A 24,485-nucleotide genomic window follows, 5' to 3' on the forward strand; every position below is an offset into this window, starting at 1 on the left:
ACAGACTGATGGTTGAGGCTGTGTAGTAATTAAAATGGTAAGGTAGGAAATGACTTCCTGTCCGCCACAGGAGTAAAGAAGTAAATGAAAGTCAGCTGATATGTCATTTTCACTTTGGTGCATTATTAATCTGCCTGCTCCTGGTGCTGATTACATACAGTCTTTTTCATTTGGCCCAGCAATCAACCTCCCAGACCTCAGTGGCGCACACGTCATTTGTTACAGTAGCACACTTGGTGCCCACAGTGGCAGCGTAAAAACTTTTAAAGCGTCTGCATCCAAGCAACACATCAACTGGATGTATGGACGGGTGGCAATGAGTGGAAATTGGCATCTCTGAGTGTTAAAAGCTTGTGTGTCTCTAATGGATCATCTTTGACTTTATTATTCACTTTGCTCCTTAATGAAAAGGTTTTACAGCTTAGAGCTTTTAGCTTTAATGCCATTTTGATTAAATTTCACTTCTGTTGCTTCACTTTTTCTTGGGCTTGCAGCAGTGTTTGCATTTCTTGTGCCTGAAGAGGTCACCCTTAATGAAGCCAATGTTTCCATACGTAAATGTATTTGTAGCGGGCTGCCATGAGCGTGTTTAGAGCTACTATGTTGTGGTGGTATGCATTAAATGTGTTTCTTGTGTCATGCATTGACTCGCTAATCAAATACAAGCAGTCACGAAAGACAAAGTACAGCAGAGATCCAGACATGCACAGCATCTCCACAAGCTGAGGTAGTCTGCATTACCACAAATCAAATAAACAAAAGCATGGAAAAATAGAGTAAAAAGACATAATGTAACAAGAAAAAGCTGATAAAATAACTAATAATAACTGCAACTTGTTCGATGATGATGCTACGTAGAGCTGCATACCCATGCCTTTGTGTTTGAATGGGTGAGTAGAGTGTGTCTTCTGAATGGCTTATATTTGTAATTTATTTCATTCAGAAATGGTTATTCTTGAAAATACTTATACCAAAAATATATAAGAGCATGGTTCAGATCAAGGGTACCCTTTGCTGTCTTCAACTTCACTTGAGTAGTATTTGAAATTGTTGTTCTAACAATGTATACTATCCCTATCACTCTGACGTTTATAGAGTGAGGAAGCTTACCAAACCATAAATTAAGCCTGTTCATGTTTTTATTTTGCGCTAGCAGGGCTATGTTGTAAAAAAGTGTATATATTTGGACATTGAAATGTTACATGTAAAGCATGTCTACTTTTGTTGTGAAATTAAAAATATTTTATCTGATAATTTTGTCATGATTTCTACTTAGAATTAAAGAATGATGTCTGAAATTGGTTTCTAAGGTGTTTTATTCAAATATTCTCAGTGTAAAAAAAATAACTGTCGTGTAATCATTAGCGAAAATTACATTACCTTCGAGCAGTGTTACTCGTTTTGACAGCCGTTTTTTGTTTTTTTTTTTACCTCTCGTAGGTCGCCGTTCGTGTCGTGTGCACGAAGCGGCGAAAAAAACACGCGAAGTGGGCAAAATTATTAATCATTATTGTCGGATTTTACTTACTTTTATCCGTTGTATTATATGTCGTTGACATTCATCCGAACCAAATAAATTCCAGCGTGTTCGTTGATAAATTGCTCCGTATTTAACCCGGAAGCGATCGGCGTGTCCCTCATGAGAGGTGAAAGATCGCCTTGTAATTTTGTCTTTAGCATGATAATTCAAGAACCACTCACTCAGTGCTTTTCATTGAATCCTGGCTCATGTTGCCACAGTGCTGCAATGATTAGCTTATATTGTGGAGTTGATAGGTCAAAGTTTATGTTATTACAGTCGTAAGAACGGCTGATGGGATTTGTAGTCTTTGTAGTGCTACAACAATGGCATGGTAAGGACTGAAGGTAAATTTTTCTTTGCCATATTTTCAGAGCTTTAACTCAAGATCTAGATTTGTCACTTGTTTTAATTTACTTTATGATAGTCTCGCAAATATAAGTTACTTTTCTAACAAAAGTCAAATCTATGCAGAGATAACAGCATAAAGTCGACACTGAGTTATGTGCATTACATTTAAGAAAGAGTGAACTTTGGAGGGTTGCAATGGGAAATGGAAGATGTCTCGATTTCTGGTATGTTGGGTGTGTGTTTGGCAATGATTGAAGTTAGTGTTTATAACATTACCAAGGTCTATCCACGAGTTTGAAATTTTACCCAAAATGTAACACTTGGGTACCCTTGATCTGAGCCATGCACATAACATTTGATTAAATATGCAATTTTTTTTCTAATAGGCTATAATCAACCCCAAAACAGCGCTGATTTTTAAAATGTATATATTTTCAAAAACTGTGATGGAGTGAAAGTACGAAAGTCAAAGCGAGAAGTGGCCAGAGACAACTGTATAACTTTTTAAAGCCTTTTTAGGAAATTACATGCACATGCGTCATGACCAATGATGCAAATTAGACGACGACATCATCATAAACTTTCAATCATAAAAAGCAGCAACGATTCCAAAATAATCCACCAAGTCAAAAATAAATATGTGTCATTTAATGAGAGTGGCTGGCATGTTGGCCACACAGTCAGGACATCGAATCTCCGCTTGGGCATCTCTGTGTGGAGTTTGCATTTTCTTCCTGTGAGTTTGTGGGTTTTCTCCGGGCACTCTGGTTTCCAAAAACATGCATGTTAGGTTAATTGCCGACTCTAAATTTTCCATAGCTATGAATGTGAGTGTGAATGGCTGTTTGTCTAAAAGTGCCCTGCGATTGGCTGGCAACCAGTCCAGGGTGTACCTCTCGCCCTGGGATAGGCGCCAGCATACCCCCCCGCGACCCTAATGAGGGTAAGCGTTAAAGAAAATGGATGGATGGATTATAAACGTGAGAATGTAGACACAGTAATGGCATGCTGTTGTTAGATATTATAGTGCCTAATACCTCAGTGCACTGCCAACCTAATTCTCATTGAGGCCTTTACCTCACCTCACCTAGCACAATCAGATTTGCGGAAACCTTAAGATAAGACTCATGAAAACTTACTGGGAGAAACACAATCGATGCATGTTTCTCACATACTTGGCTTTCACACATACTTGGCTTTCATTTCCCGGGCACACAAACTTAAGTTTCACCTTCTAGACGGGTGCGGCAACTGCTATGTGCTCTGTACTTTCATTCTGTGCTCGTTCCTCAATCTTCCTCATTGATGATAAGAGTCCAGTGCTATAACAAAATATATTGCTCTTATTTTTTTAATACAATTTAAAAACCTTTTAAATTGTAAAAATGAAGTGTTCCCAGACGGTGAATTTTACACAAGATGAGCAAGTAATTATTAAGGAGCGTTACGAGGAGTTAAAAAAGATTACTGCCAAAAGCAACACTGTCGCTGCCAAGAGAGAGTATTCCTTCGGCAGAAAAAAGCTGAGCGTGTACATTTGCAAGTTAACACTCATTATTATACTAACTATACCCTACTAGTCTTTTCATTTATCAATGTTCAACATTGCAACTGCAACTTTGACACATTAACACTTGTCCATTAACACTTATCCGGTGTGTTACTGGACTCCTGTGTGAACCACAGTTTGTCCATAAACACCATGTTCAAACATAAGGATGTCCACAAGTGCACTTGGCACCAGGACACCTCCGCAGGTCTATGATCGACTTCGTAGTTGCATCATCAGACCTGCGTCCGCATGTTCTGGACACGCCGGTGAAGAGAGGGGCTGAGCTGTCAGCTGATCACCACCTGGTGATGAGTTGGATTACAATTTATTGTAAATTGTGAACACTGGAAGATGGTCACGGATATCATTAATTAGCAGACCACTTTTTGTGTTATTAGCAAGATCATTGGTGAATATATTATCAATTAGCGTGGCACAGCTTGGTCTGGTTTTAATCTGAGAAATGTGGAAGTGTAACCACAGCTTCACTCTGTCACAGTTTTTTAAAAATGTATTAATCAATTATGCTGTACGGCCCATCAAAATGCATATTAAGATAAATTGTGAATATTTTTTTTTTGCCTAAATTAAGCATTTTAGAGCATAAACTGTCATGTTCTGTGTCCGTCGCTCTGCTGCCGCCTGTCTGTCGTATGTTTCAGTGCACACTTCCCTGCTGACTGAGCTGATTGCACGCACCTGTGGCCAATTACCAGGACCTTTATCAGCTGCTTCCAAACAGCAGACCAGTGCCAGTTATTCCTTCGTCCTCTCCCGTGCACCTTCTGCTATTCCCTCCTCCGGTGGCTCATAACCGGTCCCTTACCTTGTTGTTGTCGTCGTTTCCTGCCTGATCTTCTAGCTATTTGCTATTGATCCCGCTAAAGTTAGTTCTGCTACCTGTTTTCATAGCAGCTTTCTTGTTTTTCCACGCGTGTGTTTTTCCCTGCCTTTATTTTTCCATGGCAGTGTTTTTCTTTCGTTTGTCTACCTTTCCTTAGGCCCTGAGTCTTTTCATTCTATTTTGTATTTTTTTTTTTTTTGGTGTTTGCCCTGAGATCCTTAGTTTCCATTTTTACACTCACCTGTTTGGCTGTAGCCCTTTTTGTTAATAAACTCTTTTATTGTATTTGTACACTGTGTGTTTGCTCTCTGCAACTTGGAATCCAGAACTCTTAGCTCTTAGCTGCCTCGTGACAAAAACATGGCTAAATGATTTAAAATACAAATATAAGGCATTAAAAGACAATGTGAATGATAATGTAGTATTCTACACTGGTCACTAGGGTTCAGTAATGTTACTGTATGTTGGGTGACACACACAAGCATCAGACTTTATTGCCAAAACAAGCTTTTTATTGCAGGTTTGAATGATCTGACAACAGGCACAATAATCTCTCACATGGGCTACTGTTGCGACCATAACCCATGCCAAGCTAAAAGTAAACTCTTAACCCCCGACATCACTTCCTGTCCACCCCCCACTCAGCTCCCCTAGCACCGCCTCGGCCATCTCCATTACGACGGTCCCCACTTACTGTCCCCTGCTACAATGTAGCAAACCAACACAGAGATGTCAACGTGTGGCCCAGTGATGCAGACTCTGTGCTACAGGATTGCTTTCAGTGCACAAACTGTCAGGTCTTCAGACAAGCAGCTGTAAAGGAGGGAGAGGTGGATTTGGAGGAATACACTTCTGCAGTCCTCGGCTACATCTCAAAGTGGGATGAAGATGTCACCACCACAAAGACTATCACCATCTATCCAAACCAGAAACCCTGACTGAATGTGGAGGTCAGGTCTCTGGTGAAAACTAGGGATGCTGCTTACAGGTCAGGTGACACAGAGGCACTCAAAGCACCCAGGAGGGACCTGACTATGGGCATAAAGAGGGCAAAAAAGGCACATGCCCAAAAAATACAAGACCACTTCTCCAGCAGCGACCCCAAGGGCATGTGGAAAGGCATAAAAGTACATCACTGATTACGACACCAAAGGCGCACAATGCCCCAGACACCCGTCACTGCCTGATGCCCTCAACAAAGTCCCTTTGAGGACTCCAACTCCACCGCCCCCTCCAGCACCAAACTCACCCCAACATCAGGAGAAGTGCCCCTCAGTGTGAGCCCAGCAGAAGTGAGAAGAACCCTGCAAAAGATCAGACCTCACAAAGCTGCCGGTCCAGATAATATACCTTCACGGGTACTGAAGGGCTGTGCACATCATCTCTCTGAGGTGCTGACGGACATCTTACAACACCTCACTGTAACAGGCTGCTGTTCCTTCCTATCTGAAGACGGCCACCATTATCCCTGTCCCGAAGAGCTCCACAGTGGCAGGCCTGAACAACTATCGGCCCCAATAGTCATGAAGTGCTTCGAGGGGCTGGTTATGGCCCACATAAAAAAACTGTGTTGATGTCACTGTGGACCCGCACAAGTACGCCTACCGCAGAAATATATCCACTGACAACACCATCTTGTCTGTGGTGCACACTGCCCTCACCCACTTGGACAGCAAGGACTTCTATGTACGACAATTGCATTCAACACAATCATACCACAGACGCTGGTGACAAAAGTACACACACTTGGACAGAGCACCTCGACCTGCATTCAGGTCTTGATTTTGTACAAAATCCACAACATCTCCTCCTCCACCATCTCCCTCAGCACTGACTCCTCCCCAAATTTTGTATGAAAGCTGTTTTTGACTTTGCTTTAGAGCAAAAATATGATTTTGTTTTCTACGCTCAGGATTTTAGTTTGAATTCAGAAGTCTATTATTTATTTGTGGATAATGGCAGATTTTTTATTTTGGTGACTCAGAATATGCTGAAGTTTGTTAAATATTATAAATGCTGCTACTGGTGCACTTTACTTTTCCTGCTGGTTCTGTGCAATGGGAAATATGTTGGTAGATGTAACCTTCCAATTATTAACAGATAATGGAAGTAAATTAATCTGTTTCATGTTTATTTTAATTGTGGATCATTACAAATATGCTTTGTTTTAGTAGTACACAGTGAGAAAAATAAATTATATATGACAAACTATCACAAAAAAAGATTCATCGATCATCGCATCGCAGAGATTCCCACCCCTAACAACAACCAACATGGCATATCGTTTAAAACGGATAAGACTGTTATGTCAACTTAATTTTATATCCTGACAGTGAATTATAATCCAAGAAATTAAGCTGCTAAGAGTTTTGGCAAGATGTTGTTTTTCAAGCCACGTTGTTCCTATTTTATTTGCTGATGTGTGATATGCTCACTTGCCATAAGCGACTGTGTTTCACTTTTGTTCATCTTGCTTTCTGTGTCACTAAAAAAAATAACGGTACTGTTGTTGCACACCTATCATGTTTATTTGTTTATCTGAGTGTTTCAGCCTTTTTCTTTGAGGTGGAAAAAGTTGCAAATGAGATATGTTTATGTGTATTGTTTCCCCTTAGCTGTCCTATAAAAAAACTATGGACAAAATCTAAATAATCAGATTAGACTATGAAAATCCTTAGTTGAAGACAGGCCTAATAGTGATTGAGTTTGGTAAATCTGCCAAAAGTGAGGAGTCACTGTTTTGAGAAGACAGCAAAAACGTAGAAGATGAATTCACTAAAGCCTCCACATGAAGCAACTGGAAAATGGAAGGTTCAACTTCCCACCCTTTGAACATCTTTGTGCAAGACACTGAGCCTCTGGTGCTCCTGCTTCTAAGTTAGCAGTGTATGAATGAGACTTCCATGGCAACAACATGCCATTACCATTGCTTGTATGGGTGAATGAGGCATTGGAGTACGTTTAAATGTGCTTCAAGTGCTGAATGAACACAGCCCACTTAGCATTATCATTCCTCCTTTATGTACAGCTTCCTGATTTTACTCTTCATAACCATGATACATTTGCAGGGAGAAATCGTATACCACAATAAATAGAGCATTGTGATGCTGCTGATGTTCTAGTTTATCAACCACGCGTGTGCACAAACAATTCTTCTGTTTTTGGAGCAAATAAAAAAAAGGTATATTGTTATCGTTTTATAGTGGTTAAATGGTTCCAGACCTGATCGCGATAAATGAATTTCTGAGCTATAGGATTCAATGTTAATGGAATATTTTCGTAGTTTTGTCGTTACAGCTTAGAAAACCTGTTTATAACTTTCTAAATACGTTTTTTAACATTATTAGAGCCCTGTAGACATGAAATAACACCCACACAGTCACCTTCCCAAGTAACACCAAACGATAAAGTAACATTCTCCTAATGTTCCCGCATTGTTCAACACTTATGTAACATTCTTGTAACATTCTATGAATGTTGTGCCTCAAGTGTGCAGCAAATATATTCCGAACATTCCTGCGTAATGCTAGCAGAACGATCAATGAACGATCCGACTGTTTCTCAATTATTCTTCTTTAAAGTTTCAGAAAAGATCTCAGCAAGCTATAATATAGTTCTCAGCGTTTCTCAACTTTTGTGTCTCTTTGTGATCTTAGGCAGAGAAATCACAGATTTCTCTCAACGAACTAAATCTGTTTTCATCCCAGCTTCAGTTCATGAATCTCATACGCGAGCGTCTTCACCACATACACTAGAATGGACAGGCGACAATGCACAGGGATACGACGGGAAGCGATTTGTGAGGTGAGATTTTTTTCGAGGAGGCACTTTTGTGATGCAAATGTATTACTCTTTTGAAGGCATATTGTTTTGACTCCTTACTTGAGTAACCCCAGCGACTGCCAGGAACTACGTTCTTCATCACCGAAATCTGACCAGAACTGGACTTAGGGGACCAAGTGGGGGGTAAGTTGATGTAGTACACTGCTGATAGGGATGTCATACAACTTCATGTCAAAAATCCGAACTATCCCTTTAACCGAATCATGCTAACCGGGGTGGATGCTAACCGAGGTTCCACTGTACATAAATAGACATGCATAGCCCTAAGCTACACATGCCACTACGTCGTTGGAAAGCCCACCTATACCTGTGTAAGTGAGTAACAAATTCAAGCAAAAGTTGACTGATTCTATATAATAATACAGTGTTTTTCACCTTGTTTATCAAAATTGTGGCACTTGCAACTTTCTTTGTCTTCATTCTGGTGTATTTATATTGCAGTGAAAAGCAAAGGAAGGTAGACACTTAAGGTGAGGAGCACTGTTAGATTCAAGAAATAACTCAAAACACAAAGGTGATGTCCATGTTGATCTCATTACCACATCGTGTCTTTGGCAGCAATCATGTCTTCATTGAAGGTAAAGTAACCTTAAATGTTAATTCATCCCTTTCATTCATCATTTATATGTATTTACAGTATATGCATTTCCAATTGTTTTCTGCATGTCAAACTATAAAATATGTTTTGTGTTAACATTTTTGGCTTTCTGGAACGGACTAATTGTATTTACATAATCACTTATGGGAAAATTTGATTTTTTTTAGAGTCAGTTTCGGTTAGAGTCGGACCGCATGGAACGGATTAATGACGCTAACCAAGGTTCTACTATAGTACTAGTTTCAGTTGTAATTCAAATTTACATCCCATGTGGTCAGGTTTACAACTAACTGCATAACCTCAGCTGATGATAATGTATAAGTCAGTGTTTTTGATTTTGAAATGATACAGAATAAAGATGCTGTAACTTCATGTCAAAAAATCCAAACTATCCCTTTTAATAAACAGTGGTTTACTTTCAGTTTGAAAGGTGCTTGAGTTTTAGCATACATTCTGAATTAAGTAGATGTAAACAAAATAGGCATGGGAATGTACTTTCAATGTTCTATAAAATGGTTAAACATTCTAGAAATGTTCTGTGAATCTTCTAATAAAATGGTGAACATTCTAGAAATGTCCTGTGAATGTTTTTGCATAACAGTAGCAACTAACATTCCGATAACAAAAATAGAACTCCACACATTACCATTCTGCACACATTCCCAACTAACATTTCGGAAATATGGTCAGAATGTTCAAATAACATTCTTAGAATGTCAATTTGTTACCTGGGTTTACACTCCTTTTTAGTCTTTGTTTTTCCCTGTGAGTACATTGTCTGTGCTCACTCATTATCCAAATCCGTTTTTGTCAACTATTAACCTTTCATCAGTTATCATTGTTATATATTTATTATCATTTATCGTGATTATTTATCACACTATTTATCGTTTTATAGTTTTGCATACATATTTTGGCCATGTAGTAACAGGTATTTCATGAAAACATATAATACTTAGAGTATTGTTGTATTTTTTATCCTTTTAAGCATTACCAGAACTTCCTTCCTCAGCGCATTGATTTTACATAGCAACGTAGAAACGAACACGTATACCGAGCGTTAACTTTTCCAAACTCAGAAATAAAAACACAGCAGCATTGTAGGCAGCTCCAAAATGTAGCCTTACATTTTTGGTAGTGGTCTGAGGCACTGTGAGAGCAACGCTGACGCGCTGTGGCCGAGTGTGTGGTGAAGCTAGTCGCTAACCGGTTAGTAGCTAGCCGGTGTGGTGTCAATGTGCCAGTAACGCAGTTTGATCGGCGTAACAATGTTAATAATAATAATAATAGTAATAATAATAACAATGCCGCTGTAGCTTGGTTAATATGCATGTCACATTATACATAAATGAAGCATTGTTGCTTTTTGGAATCTTTTTCAGAAGGCTTTATAGGCGGAATAAGTATTTCCAATTACGTGCAGTAAGGAGCTGTGTCTTTTTATCTGTGTTTATATCATATAGAAAAGAGAGACAGATATGTTCCCGTCTCACATAAGGATTATGGATGATGGACATTTTTTTTTTTTTTTAAAGTACACTTACCACTTCCACACGGAATGGGAGGAGAACCTTTTTTCACTCGATCATGTCAGGTAGGGCATGACTGATTTCATGTAGTGTTCAGGTAATATAATGTAAGGTAATGTCTTGATGTTTTGTGTACTTACTCCTGCCTAGTGAACAGAATACTACATATCACTTGTATCTTAATATGTTTTGATTGATGATAGACCATAGCCTACCATGAAACAGCAATTTTAAATAAATTAATTTCTGAAAAACTGTGAGATAACGATAATTTAACCAATTGCCACGGACGACTTCATCTGTGGTGCACAGCATGGATGTGAGTACATTTCATGAATGAAGGACGTAGAAAATACACAGATAGGTGCTCTGTCTGACTCAAACATGCAGCACAGGATTTTACAGTTGAGCTGCAGAGGGAACATCAACCGCATACACGCACACACAGAAAAATGCAGCAACAGCGTGTATACGCTCCTACCACCAAGAAGCTAAATCAAAGTGCTTCAACATAATGCATTGACAGCAGACGACACTCAAAGAAGTGTTCTCATCCATTTATTCAAATACCAAATCCTTTAAACAACAAGCATGTACTGATTCTTAACTTTAATGTGCATATTTGTTCAAGTTTTCACTGCCAATCCAAGAAGGTAGTTTTATTGTATTTTATATTACATTGTTTTTCCATATACAATAATCCTTCGTTTATCGCGGTTAATTGGTTCCAGACACGACTGTGATAAGTGAATTTCCCCAAAGTAGGATTCCTTAATTATAAACAAAATACCGTAATTTCCGGTGTATAAGCCGCTACTTTTTTCTTAAACTTTGAGCCCTGTGGCTTATACAGTGGTGCGGCCAATTTATGGCTAATTTCTAATCATGTGACCTCTCCTTTACTTCAGAACTACTACTAATTGTTTAAATACTGTTCCGCTTGCGAGTCAGTGAAGAAACGACAGCTCGTTCTTTGCAGGATCCAATCACAAGCTATTAGTGTACTCACGACAAGTTTGTCAACCCATTGGAAATCGAACGGACAACGCTAAAAACATTCAGCATTTCAGTATGTGGAATCAAATTAGGAAGGGATTGACTAAGGAACTCAAACAATGCACTAAAATTAGCAATTTTAAGAAACAGTACAAGCAGTTGGTGTTTATGAGGTACAAGTAAGTAGAGACGTGAACCATGGTACAATACATACAATGCTAAGTGTAATCACTCTTACACTGACTACTAACTCTTCAACTCTGGTGAGTACTTCCTATCTGTACTCACTCATTATCAAATTATGTTTCTGGCAACTATTAACCCTTTTATCAGTTATTATCTATTCGTTATCATCATTAAGTCTGCCATAGAGATGTCCCGATCCGATCTTCAGGATCGGGATCGGCTGCCTGTATTTGTGAAGATCCGATAATATCGGCTTCCGCCATGAGATTGGGCTGATCCGGTTGCCGTATCACGTTCGTAACTCTGAGCCACACTCCAACATGGTAGGTGCTGTAATGTGCCTCAAAGCTGGCTGCCACTCGACTCGCGCCACCCACAAGAAGAAGAAAACACAACACCACCTTGCAGACATGTCCGCTGTGTACAGTGCTAAAGTTAGTTTCACGTTGGACGTTGGATATTCGGCTCCGTAGCTACAGCGGTACTTCCCTCTGCGTCATGGTGTAGGTGGCTCGCACGGGAAGTGCCGCTCTAACCACTGGTTGCTTGTAATAGGAACCACACAAACACTAGTAAATATGTCGAAACAGTGGCGAAAAACCTTGGAAACTCGTCTGTTAAGGAGCGTGAATGGAAGCTAGCAGGGTTCACTTAGTTTAGCTAGTGCAACTGTGTGTTTGCGCGACTCAGGCTGGAAGAGTATATTTTCACCGTGTTGTGTTTTACTGCTTTACTGTAAGGACCATTTTACAATGCCCACTGACAACATGCTGTCAGGTTCAACAATCTGGCCATTTACATGGATTCCGCAGAGCTCGAGCATTTCCGCAGAGCTTTGTCTCACCAGGGGCAAATGCTCGGTGAACACGAGCAATCCCTGAAGGAGAGAAGGAAAGCACTGGCTACGCTTGCTACCAGTGTGTCCACTATTAGTGAGAGCCTGGGTCTACCACCTAACCCAGTAGCTTCCTTGGACACCGCCACTCTCGCGATGGTGGCCACGGGTAGTACTCAGTCAGTACCGACACAGCCGGTCATACCACAGAGGGAACCAAGTCGCACGTTGGGCACTATTCCTAACCCGTTTTGATTTCTCTATTACATACAGACCCGGATCCAAGCCCAAGCCCGACGCTTTATCCCGAGTCTTTGGCCCGGCGGAGAGAGAGGGAAGCCCGGAATCCATTGTACCTGTAGCCAGAGTACTGGGTGCGCTCCAGTGGGAGGTGGAGAAGAGAGTCATCGAAGCCACTACTGACGTGGACCCTCCAGAGGGATGCCCCGAGGGCAGGCTCTTTGTCCCGGATCACCTGAGGACGGAAGTGTTACAGTGGGGCCACGAATCTAAGGTGTCATGCCATCCGGGGACCCGTCGTACCCAGTTCCTGGTTTCACAGAGATTCTGGTGGCCCACACTCACAGCGGACGTGAAGGAGTTCGTAGCAGCCTGCTCTGTCTGCGCCAGGAGTAAGTCCTCCCATCGCCCTCCTTCTGGACTACTTCATCCGCTTCCGATACCATCACGCCCGTGGTCACATATCGCACTGGATTTTATTACCGGACTACCTTCATCACACGGTAATACCGTCATTCTGAACATTGTGGACAGATTCTCCAAGATGACTCATTTCATAGCTTTACCCAAACTACCATCCTCTTTAGAGACTGCTCGGCTGTTAATCCGACATATTTTTCGCCTTCACGGCATTCCGTCCGACATAGTGTCCGCAATTTGCCTCTCGTGTGTGGAAGTGTTTTTGTAGGGCGTTGGCAGCAACGGCAAGCCTGTCTTCCGGCTACCATCCGCAATCGAACGGCCAAACAGAGCGGGCCAACCAGGACTTGGAGGCAGCTCTCCGGTGCGTCTGTCACAGACATCCGTCCGCTTGGTCCATCCACCTCCCCTGGATCGAATACGCCCACAATTCACTCCTATGTTCGGCTACAGGTATGTCACCGTTTAAAGACGCTTATGGATATTAGCCTCCGCTTTTTCCCTCTCGGGAATCTGAGGTTGCCATCCCCGCCGTTCAGCTGCACCTCCGTCGGGCCCACCGCGTTTGGAAGGAGACTCGTGCTGCGCTATCAAGGACTGCAGAACGCAACAAGGTTCTGGCAGACCGCAGAAGGATTCCAGCGCCCTCATATCAGCCAGGACAGGAAGTTTGGCTATCGTCAAGGGATTTATCACTGGCCGGGACAAGCAGGAAGCTGGCTCCGAAATTCGTGGGACCATACGTCATTGACTCTATTATTAATGATTCCTCCGTCAAGCTCAAGTTGCCCTCCTCACTCAAAGTCCACCCTGTGTTTCACGTCTCCAGCCTGAAGCCTGTAACCTCCAGCCCACTGTGCCCTCCAGTTGAACCTCCACCTCCGCCTCACATCATCGATGGTCAGACAGCTTACACAGTAAGGGCCATCTTGGATTCGAGGAGAATGGGGAGGGGGATCCAGTATCTGGTCGATTGGGAGGGGTAAGGGCCAGAGGAACGTTCATGGGTCGCCCGCTCCTGGATCCTCGATCCTTCACTTATCCGGGACTTCCACTCGCTCCATCCTGACAAGCCGGGTAAGCTGTCAGGGGCCGTCTTATCAGGGGAGTACTGTCAGGTTCTGTGTGCTGCTCTGCTGCCCTCTGGCTGCCTCTCGTTACAGCACACCTCTGAGGTTGCAGGTGGGATTGATTAAGCACACCTGCAGACAATTAGGAGCTGCCTACATAAGCTGCAGCCAGACTCCAAGCCATTGCCAGATTGTTGCCAAGCCTGCGCCAGCTACCTGCTCCTTCCAGCATCTAGTCTCCCGGATTGTCACTCTCTGACCGTGCTTTTTCCCGCATGCCTTTTTCCTCCCTGCAGTTGTGTGGTTCCCTGCAGCGGTGAGTTTTCTGATACCATTTCCTGCTTGATTATTCAGCAGCGTTTTCAGTTTTTGCTCTGCCTATTGTTTTGTGCAGCTTTTTGTGTTTGTACCTTTTTCCCTCTAGTTTTTCCGCAGCACCCTTAGTTTCATCGTTTTTCCCTGTGATTAGATCCAGGTGTTTTCAGTTGTACTTTATGGGTTTTGTTGTATATTTTTCCATTACTTGGAACCCTTTGTTATAATAAACTTTTTGTTACGAATTGCTTGTCTAGTTCACGGCTTAGCCGTTTCCTAACACATGCAGGTTCTGACTGAAAAAAGACAAGAGGCACGTTTATTCTTGCACCCAGCGCGTATCAACCCCGTCAATTGCCATTCTCAACACATTCCGCCCTTCAAAATAAGTCACATTTGTCTAATTGTGTAAACAAAATAAAGGTGTCATTAAAATATCTTACATGAATAACTGTAATTGGAATTGCATCTTGTTGACATTTGTTGAATATTTTGTAGCAATATGTGCTGAGCCTGACATCCCATTAGTTAGCTAAAGTTAGCTAAGCTACATCCATTTCGCAATTACTGGACAAAATGGGCCAATAATGTATTGCATCAAAATGTAAATGTAAGTTTTTTTTGCATTTTATTCACTAATCCAAATGCTGGTAAAATAAGCGGAAAAGGTAAAAACTGAATTCAAAAAAGTTAAAACGGACAAAGCAATTTGGGGGACAAATAAAACAGATTTCATAGGGCCCTAAGAGAGTTCGTTAAAAAAATGTAATATATTCTAAATCACACCACAAATTGATCTATAACCATGTCAAATAACTAGTCCTACCCTAAAAGTATGGTCATGCTGTGTAATAAAAAGTAAATTCGGCAATACTTTGAAGAGCTATTGTCATAACCACATTCAATTCCACAAATTCATGTTTAACAAAAGCATATTATTATTAAAAAACAAACAAAAAAACAATCGGATCGGATCGGCAAGACTGTAAAAAAAAAATCGGATCAGAGCGGAAGCCAAAAAATGTGGATCGGGACATCCCTAGAGCGTTTGTATGTTCTCTATGCGCGACATGATGGATTATCCTAACTGATCTTTTTTGCAGTACATTTAGCGAGTGAAGTTTACTTTTATAGTTATTACTCCATATCTCAACACAATAAGTTACATATGGTAATACCAGAGAGCAATAGACAGTATGGAGTGATTTTTGGTCAAGGAGAAATTTTGCTTTGTTCAATAGTGAGGTATTTCTCGCCAACTTATGTTGTAAATTTTTAATGTGAAATTTCCAGCTTATATTTTCATTTATTATGACTCCTAGAAAAGTATTTTTGTTCACCTTTTCAATGTCCACACCGTCAATTTGTATTTGCACGTATGTATCCTTTCTCCGGTTAACAAACACACACACACACACACACACACACACACACACACACAGTTCCCCATAGGACTATAATTTATCTGTGGCGTCGTGTGTGTGTGTGTGTGTGGGGGGGGGGGGATTTTTATTATTTCCTTAAAAACTGAACTTCTCTCAAATGAATCTGAATCTCCCAAATGCCAAATCTCTTTGTGTCAGTCCAAATTTCTTCTGCTGCCAAAAATAAAATAAATGTGCACATGCATGTGTCTGACTCGACTCTAACTGCAGAGGAGCAATTACAGTTGGACATGCTGCGCAGGTGCACGTGTGTGCATCTGTGTTGCCGTCCCCCCACTACCCATAGGCATTGAAGAAATCCCAATCATGAACACCAAACGCTATCTTTCCCATGAACATGAAACACAAAGTTGAAAGAAGCAAAATCCAATAAAACTAAAGTAATTGCTGCTTGCATCCAGGTAAACTGCTAAAAAAAAAATCACATTTGATTTTTTCAAAAGTTAGAGCACCAAAACAAAAAACAAAACAAAAAAACAACCCATCATCTCGTAATTTATTTGACTTTGTCCCAGAAACCAACAAACAAAACAATCGCTGACAAATTGCCTGGCCTATGTAATATTTACTGTATATAGTATTGGGATAGTCTTAATGATGAAACTTATTAATTCATTACAATTGTAGACAGAAGAAATTATTCCAAAAATATACCTACAGTATGTCTGGTTGAACATCCTTTTAACATCCATTTTAACATCCTCAGTGAAAACTGCAAAATGCCATGGACTTAAACACAAGTTATAAATGTGGCACAATGTTGCAGAATCTCTTATCTTGTCTCTAATTGGATGTCGGTCTGGCAAAATTGAGCTTCAAGCAGCACTTTAACCAGCATTTAATATGAATAAATAAAAAACTTATTTGCAAATGATCAGCACCAGAGAGATCCAGTCAAATGTGCTGAAGCTCAGGCCAACGTTACAGCCTCTGGCCTACACAACGGAGTGGACCCCCCCCCAGGTGCCGGAACCGGGTCCCGGTAAGCTTTTGACACACGCAACAATGTGTTCGAATTTGCGTTAAATCTGCAGCAATCACACGCACGCACTCACCGTGCGCTGTAGTGTGAGCAGCCAACAGCCAGAAGAGCAGCAGCAGGTTGATTCCTCCTGTCCTCCTCCTCAGGACAAGCACCTCCCAAACATCTCCATAACATCCAAACAAGGGCATCTCCATGGCGTCCCGATCCAGTCCTGGCGAGCGAGGGGAACCACACAGCATTACACAAATCTCCACAATGATAAAAATCCTTCAGTGGCTCCGACACGTGCAAATAAAAAGCAGCGGGTATTGAGTTGGCAGGGTGACGAGGAGACAGCCTCTCCTATCCCAAAGCGGCTGGGTTGTGGTCCCCAAAAAGAAAATCCCAAACAAACGAATTTCCACCCGTTTGAAGAAGAAAAGAAGTTCCAGAAACTATGAAGTCTCCATCATTCCGGCACGCCCAACGCGATCAGTGAGATGAAAGCAGGGTTCAGATCCTCGCTGCCTTGCCGGAGGTCTGCTCAGACGATGGAGAGACCGTGGAGTGGAGAGAGAGAGACCCCTCTCTCTCTTTCTATTTCTCTCTCTCTCTCTTCTCTGATAGCCAAAGAGAGGGAGGAGAGCGACCTAGAGCCAGAATGGAGCATTGATCTAAAGTGGGTGGAAGGAAAGCCTGGAGATGAAGCTGCCGGAGCGGAGCAGCTGCATCCCCGCCAAGAGGGCACCATCAGCGGGGAGAGATTAACTCAACTCTCCTGCCCTCTCTGGTCACAGCGGGAACTTAATCACTCCTCATCCAGCTGGGAGAACATTCATTTTCAGCGGGCGTGTCCGAACGTCCGAACGACCACACACTGAAAAATCAAAAGGATTTTTTTCTTTCTTTTTTTTTCCCCAAATATGTTCAATCTAATCCAGCATAGATAATAACTAAGCAATACATGTTGTGGTTTAATTCGATTTGCTATTTACAGTAAACATCATTTCATCATGCAGTTTACATTTTGACACGATGAGACCAGGGCTGCGTGTGGTTTGGTTTAATTTTATTTGAACATGCATGCCGGTTACAGTGGAATACATTTCATGAATCATTTCACAGTTCCACAGTTCCACATGTCCAAAAGGAGTAGGAAGAAGCAAAGCTTACTTAATCCTACCCATCCTTCGTTCCACATCTTGTGCAGTACATATTATTCACTTCCTGTATTCCATGTAATATTATTCCAGATAATAATCAGTGTAATAATAAATAAATAATTGTTAACTTTATGCATTATTTTAGCAGTTCGAAAATGTACTAAATCAGATCATTTTAATATATGTGATTTTAAGAAAAATAAAGGGTTTGTATGTTCTCTATACGAGGCATTATGAATTATCCTCACCGATCTTTTTTGCAGTACATTGAGATTGCTTTTGTAATTATTGCTCTGTATCTCCACACAATAAGTTACATATGCTAATACCAAAGAACAGTAAAGAGTGTGGAGTGATTTTTCATCAAGAACAAATTTTGCTTTATTCAGTATTGAAGTATTTCTCGCCACCTTTTGTTGTATATTTTTGATATGATATTTCCAACTCATTTTTTTTGTCTATTATGATCCCCAGAAATTTATTTTCTTTCACTCTTTCGATATCCACTCTGTCTATTTGTGTTTGATCATACGTATCCTTCCTGCTATTTCCAAATAGTATTATTTTAGTTCGATTCGATTAACCGAACTAATCGAACCTCGGCTACAGGAGGTGCAATGTGGTTTTCGTCCTGGTCGCGGAACACTGGACCAGCTCTACACCCTTGCAAGGGTCCTGGAGGGTACTTGGGAGTTTGCCCAACCGGTCTACATGTGCTTTGTGGACCTGGAAAAGGCATTCGACCGTGTCCCTCGCGGTGTCCTGTGGGGGGTGCTCCGGGAGTATGGGATTGGTGGCGCGCTACTACGTGCCATTCAGTCCTTGTACAACCGGAGCAGGAGCCTGGTTCGCATTGCCAGTAGTAAGTCAAGCCTGTTTCCGGTGAACGTTGGCCTCCGCCAAGGCTGCCCTTTGTCACCGATTCTGTTCATAATTTTCATGGACAGAATTTCTAGGCGCAGCCAAGGTGTCGAGGGAGTCCAGTTCGGGGACACTAGGATCTCATCTCTGCTATTTGCAGACGATGTGGTCCTGATGGCCTCATCGAGCTGTGACCTGCAGCGTTTACTGGGACGGTTTGCATCTGAGTGTGAAGCTTCTGGGATGAGACTCAGCACCTCCAAATCCGAGGCCATGGTTCTCAGTCGGAAAAGGGTGGATTGCTCCCTCCGGGTTGGGAATTAGGTCCTGCCCCAGGTGGAGGAGTTCAAGTATCTCGGGGTCTTGTTCACGAGTGAGGGAAGGTTGGAGCGTGAGGTCGATAGGCGGATCGGCGCAGCGTCTGCAGTAATGCGGTCGCTGTACCGGACCGTCGTGGTGAAGAGAGAGTTGAGCCGGAAGGCAAAGCTCTCAATTTACCGATCGATCTATGTTCCCACCCTCACCTATGGTCATGAGCTTTGGGTCATGACCGAAAGAACGAGATCGCGGATACAAGCAGCTGAAATGAGTTTTCTTCGTAGGGTAGCGGGACTCACCCTAAGAGACAGGGTGAGGAGCTCGGTTATCCGAGAGGAGCTCAGAGTAGAGCCGCTGCTCCTTCACATCGAGAGGAGCCAGCTGAGGTGGCTCGGGCATCTAGTCCGGATGCCTCCCGGACGCCTCCCTGGTGAGGTGTTTTGGGCATGCCCAGCCGGGAGAAGGCCCCGGGGAAGACCTAGGACACGCTGGAGGGATTATGTCTCACAGCTGGCCTGGGAACGCCTCGGTGTCCTCCCGGTGGAGCTGGAGGAGGTGGTCGGGGACCGGGAAGTCTGGGCTTCCCTACTGAGACTGCTGCCCCCGCGACCCGGACCCGGATAAGCGGAGGAAAATGGAATGGAATGGAATGGAATGGAATGGAATTATTTTAGTTTTATTCAAGGATAATCTGTTTTTATCAAACCATGTCTTTAATATGACCATTTAATCCTTGACTTTTTTATTAGTTCTTGTGTGCTTTTCCCAGAACAAAAGGCAGTGGTATCACACTGCAAGTCCACACCGTCACTGTATTTGATTTGTTTTATGTCAGTAAGAACAGCAATTGAGAATTTTTCAAATGCGACTCAGATCTCTTTCATCTGTAAATGTACTGTAAAAAACAGTAAATCTATGTGTCAGAGGTCGCATATTTATACCTCATCGAAAGCCGTGCTTTATCGTGCGAAACTTGGATAAAGGTACTCACCGATGTCAGCAAAAGTTATTCTTCTCATCTGAAAATTATTTTTAAAAAGTGTCAGCGCAGCAGCTCCCATCAGTGTCCCACCGCTCCTGGCTCTGCAATCCACCCACATGCTCCTCGGAACAGATGTCACAGCAAGTTCTCCACAAACTGCCGTAGCCAAAAGTCTTGCGCTATTTCTTCTTAATCTTAATCGTTTGGTTAAGAAAATGTTAACTCCCATTTAACACAATCCTTAAAACTGCCACAAACGCACCAAGGAGAGCACAAATTGAGGCAATGTGTTATTTCTGTGAAAACACGGCAAAGTGTGTGATGTCATGCTTTTGCACATGCGCGTCACTTCCCTGGCGCATATTCATATTTGTAATTTTTTTTATGAACGAGAACATAAAAGATCAGATTTTAATTGGGCATCATGCCCTGTATTGTGAACGTGGCCCAAGACCACACCTAAGAATTGCTCAAGCTTAGAGCACAGGTGTCTAAAGCCATTTGCAGTCTGTGGCTGTTTTTTTTTTTTTTATTGGCCTACGGCACATTCTCAAAATAGAATTTAACAAGAAAAGGAAAAAAAACAGCAAAAATGAAGAAATCAGCAGTAATTTTACAAAAATAAAGTCAATATATTAAGAAAAAAAAGTTGTAATACAATGAGAAAAAATATTACGAAAATGTTGTAATATTATGACTAAAATAACATAATTTTAGTAGCCTAAAATTAAAATATTAAAGAAAAAAGATGTTATTTTAAAGTCGTAATATTATGAGATGTTTGAAAAAATTGAATTAGGCTGCAGAAAAGTTATAATGTTACGAGAATAAAATCAAAGTATGAGAATAGTCATAACATGACGAGAAGAAACTATAAAGAAGTAAGTTGAAATAGTTGGAAAATGTAAAAGAAAACAACAGCAGAAATTGAGAAAATAGCTGTAATTTTACAAGAATCAGGTCAAAATATTAAGAGAAAAAGAGGTACTGTATACTAACAAGGAAAAATTCACAATTATACTACAATACACTTGTACATTTACTAGGAAAAATTTCATTATTTCCTAGTAAAGAAATAAAGAGGAAATAAAAAAGAAATAAAGAAAATATGTTATTTGTTTTAATTCATAAAATTATGAGAAACAAACAGAAGTAAATTAAGTTGTAATTTTTGGACAATTAGGTTGGGGAACTTATCATTTTAAGGGAATAAAGTCACAATATTTTGGGAAAAAAGTCATAACGAAAAAATACATTACAAAGATGATTTAAGAATAGAGTTGAAATATTTGGAAAACTGAGAAAAAAAACCCAGTAAAATGAGGGGAAAAAAGAGCAAAGGTCATACTAATAATGTGCCTTTTCACCGATATCACAAAGGTGAGAAATGTATATCACTTATTTATATATCAGGGAACACTATCATCAGGAACACTTCAAAAACACAACAGATCTAAACTGGGGGAAAATGATCTTGAATATCTTTCCTGATAATAAGTGGGTGATGTATTAGTAACAAAATGATGCCACATAATTTGATAGAAATGAAAATGATCACCCTATAGAGGGGGGAAATCAAAGACACCCCAAAAATGAAAGTGAAAAAATGATACAGCAGACTGGTCCATTTTGCTAAAATGTCATTGTAGCAACTCCAAATGATTCTCAGTAGTTTGTGTGGCCCCCACGTGCTTGTACGCATGCCTGACAACGTCGGGGCATGCTCCTAATGAGACTACGGATGGTGTGCTGGGGGATCTCCTCCCAGATCTGATAATAGCATGAATAGCTATAGCATTGTACTGCTAAAAAAATAAACTTTTATGAACTATTTTTGTTGTCATTGTTATATTTGTCCAAACAAATGTACCTTTAGTTGTATCAGGCATTAAAATGAACAAGAAACTGAAGAAACAAGAGTGGTCTAACTTTTTTTCCATGACCGTATATAAAACTTTTTGGCACATCTTGCTGCATGTGTTGCCTTACAAAATATCAAAGTGGCCCTTGCATCCTTTCATTTTCAGTATGTGGCCCTCATTGGAAACATTTTGGACATCCCTGACTTCAAGCATCCATCCATCCATTTTCTATACCGCTTCATCCTCATTAGGGTCGCGGGGGCACGCTGGAGCCTATCCCAGCTGACTTCGGGCGACAGGCGGGGTACACCCTGGACTGGTCGCCAGCCAATGGCAGGGCACATATAGACAAACAACCATTCACACTCACATTCATACCTATGGACAATTTAGAGTCACCAATTAACCTCACCTGCATGTTTTTGTGAGGGGAGGAAGCCGGAGTGCCCGGAGAAAACCCACGCGCACACGGGGAGAACATGCAAACTCCACACAGAAATGCCCAAGGGAGAATCGAACCCAGGTCTTCCCGATCTCCAGGAACAGCCTGGAGATCGGGAAGACCTGTATTGTTCCTGCATTGGCCAACGTGCTAACCACTAGACCACCGTGCAGCCCTGACTTCAAGCAATATGTCTGTAATCACGTACAGTGTATATAAAAACCGCAATAATTCAGTTGGATTCCAATGAATTTGAAAAGACTTCACAGTAGAAATCAATGCACTTACAGTAAATATCTGTGAGGTGTGTGTGGAGGTTTTCATAACAAAGATGACCGTCTCAGATATGCCAACACAGGCATGAAAGAGAATAGTTTGGTGCATGTGTGTTGCACGTTTTTAATCTCTGAACGGATATTAATGTCTAAGGGGAAATTACACGGGTGTGTGTGTGAGACAGAGAGAGTAGTGGGGGAATCTGTAAGAAATACCAATAAATATGAGGTACACAATGATGAATATATGCTTCTACTCTGAAGCTCAACTTTAGTTGTTTCATTTTGTCGAGCAGTGACACTCCCAGTACACCACTGGGTTGTGTCGATGCACACCAAAGAGAGGTTGTGAGCCGAGCGAGTCTTCTTGCTGTTATCAGAATGAAATGGCTATCCAGTAGCAAAGCTCTTTAACGGGTCTACGTCAACAGAAGCAGTATTTCCACGAAGAATTTCAATAAATCAAAAAGCTGCAGAGCTTTCTGGATAAAAAACCCATCAAAGATTAATTTAATAGGCAATACACAAATAGGCTTACACACCTTGTTGGAGAGCAAAGTTCAATACAAAACAAAAAGGAGTGCGAGTTACGGGATTAGATGAAAATATATACAACATGGGCAAAGTAAAATCTTACTTTATTAACTTACACACAACCTTTTAATATTAAAATTGAAAACAGTAAACCTGATAACGTCAAATATGCTGCATGTACTATGGACTCAATTACAGATACTCACATGCAATATACTGATGTATTCACAAATACACAAAAATGGAACCCTCTAGACATGAAATATCACCCCATAGTCACCATTACACCCATACTAGCCATTATAGTAGACATAATAAAAGAAAATAAGACAGACATACAGTGCTGTGAAAAAGCGTTTGCCCCCATCCTAATGTCTTTTTTTTGCATGTTTTTCAAACTTAATTATTTCAGATGAAACAAATGTAAATATTAGTCAATGACAACAAAACTGAACACAAAATGCAGTTTTTAGATGAAACTTCTTATTAAGGGAGTACAAAAAATCCCACTCCCACTTTTAAAACATAATTTAACTGAGATTAATTGATATCTACCAGTCTGGAAAATGTTATAAAGGCATTTCTAATGCTTTTGGACTCCAGCACACCACAGTGAGAGGCATTATCCACAAGCGTCGAAAACGTGGAACAGTGGTGAACCTTCCCAGGAGTGGTTGGACAACCAAAATTACCCCATGAGCGCAGCGATGACTCATCCAAAAGGTAACAAAACCCACAACAACATCCAAACAACTGCAGGACTCACTTGCCTCAGTTAAGGTCAGTGTCATCATTCCACCATAAGAAAGACACTGGGAAAAAACAGTTTAACTTTTTGGAAGATGTGTGTCCCATTACATCTGGTGTAAAAGTAACGCCACATTTCAGAAAAAGATCATCATACCAACAGTAAAATATGGTGGTGGTAGTGTGATGCTCTGGGGCCGTTTTGCTGCTTCGGGACATGGAAGACTTGCTGTGATAAATGGAACCATGAATTCTGCAAATCCTGAAGGAGAATGTCCAGCCAACTGTTCGTGACCTCAAGCTGACACCAAATGGATTCGGCAATGATTAAAAAAAACACACCGGCAGATCCAACAATGGCTGAGGAAAATCAAAATGAAGACTTTGGAGTGGCCTAGTCAAAGTCCTGACCTGAATCCTATCTGTGGCATGATGTTAAAAAGGCATTTCATGCTGGAAAACTCTCCAATGTGGCTGAATTACAACAATTCTGCAAAGATGAGTGGACCAAAATTCGCTTGATAGTTGCTGCTAAGGGTGGCCCAACCAGTTATTAGGTTTAGGGGGCAATCCCTTTTCAAACAGGGACAGGTA

The 24,485-nt window shown here is 41.2% G+C and overlaps 1 protein-coding gene across 3 annotated transcripts in view; it reads right to left on the reverse strand.

Moving 5' to 3' along the window:
- Window positions 1–17,258, reverse strand: part of dcc (DCC netrin 1 receptor) — a 367,931-nt gene extending 350,673 nt beyond the window's left edge. For 2 of the 3 annotated variants that reach the window (XM_054756233.1, XM_054756232.1), the window contains exon 1: window positions 16,799–17,258. In XM_054756233.1, coding sequence (XP_054612208.1) covers window positions 16,799–16,967 — 169 coding nt within the window. In that variant the 5' untranslated portion in view covers window positions 16,968–17,258. Of the gene's footprint in view, window positions 1–1,528; window positions 4,865–16,798 lie in introns of those variants that run through there. The other variant, XM_054756234.1, reaches the window with a different exon arrangement.
- Window positions 17,259–24,485: the final 7,227 nt, after the last annotated feature.

Source organism: Dunckerocampus dactyliophorus, chromosome 17 (genome assembly GCF_027744805.1).
Source record: "Dunckerocampus dactyliophorus isolate RoL2022-P2 chromosome 17, RoL_Ddac_1.1, whole genome shotgun sequence".
NCBI lineage: Eukaryota > Metazoa > Chordata > Actinopteri > Syngnathiformes > Syngnathidae > Dunckerocampus > Dunckerocampus dactyliophorus.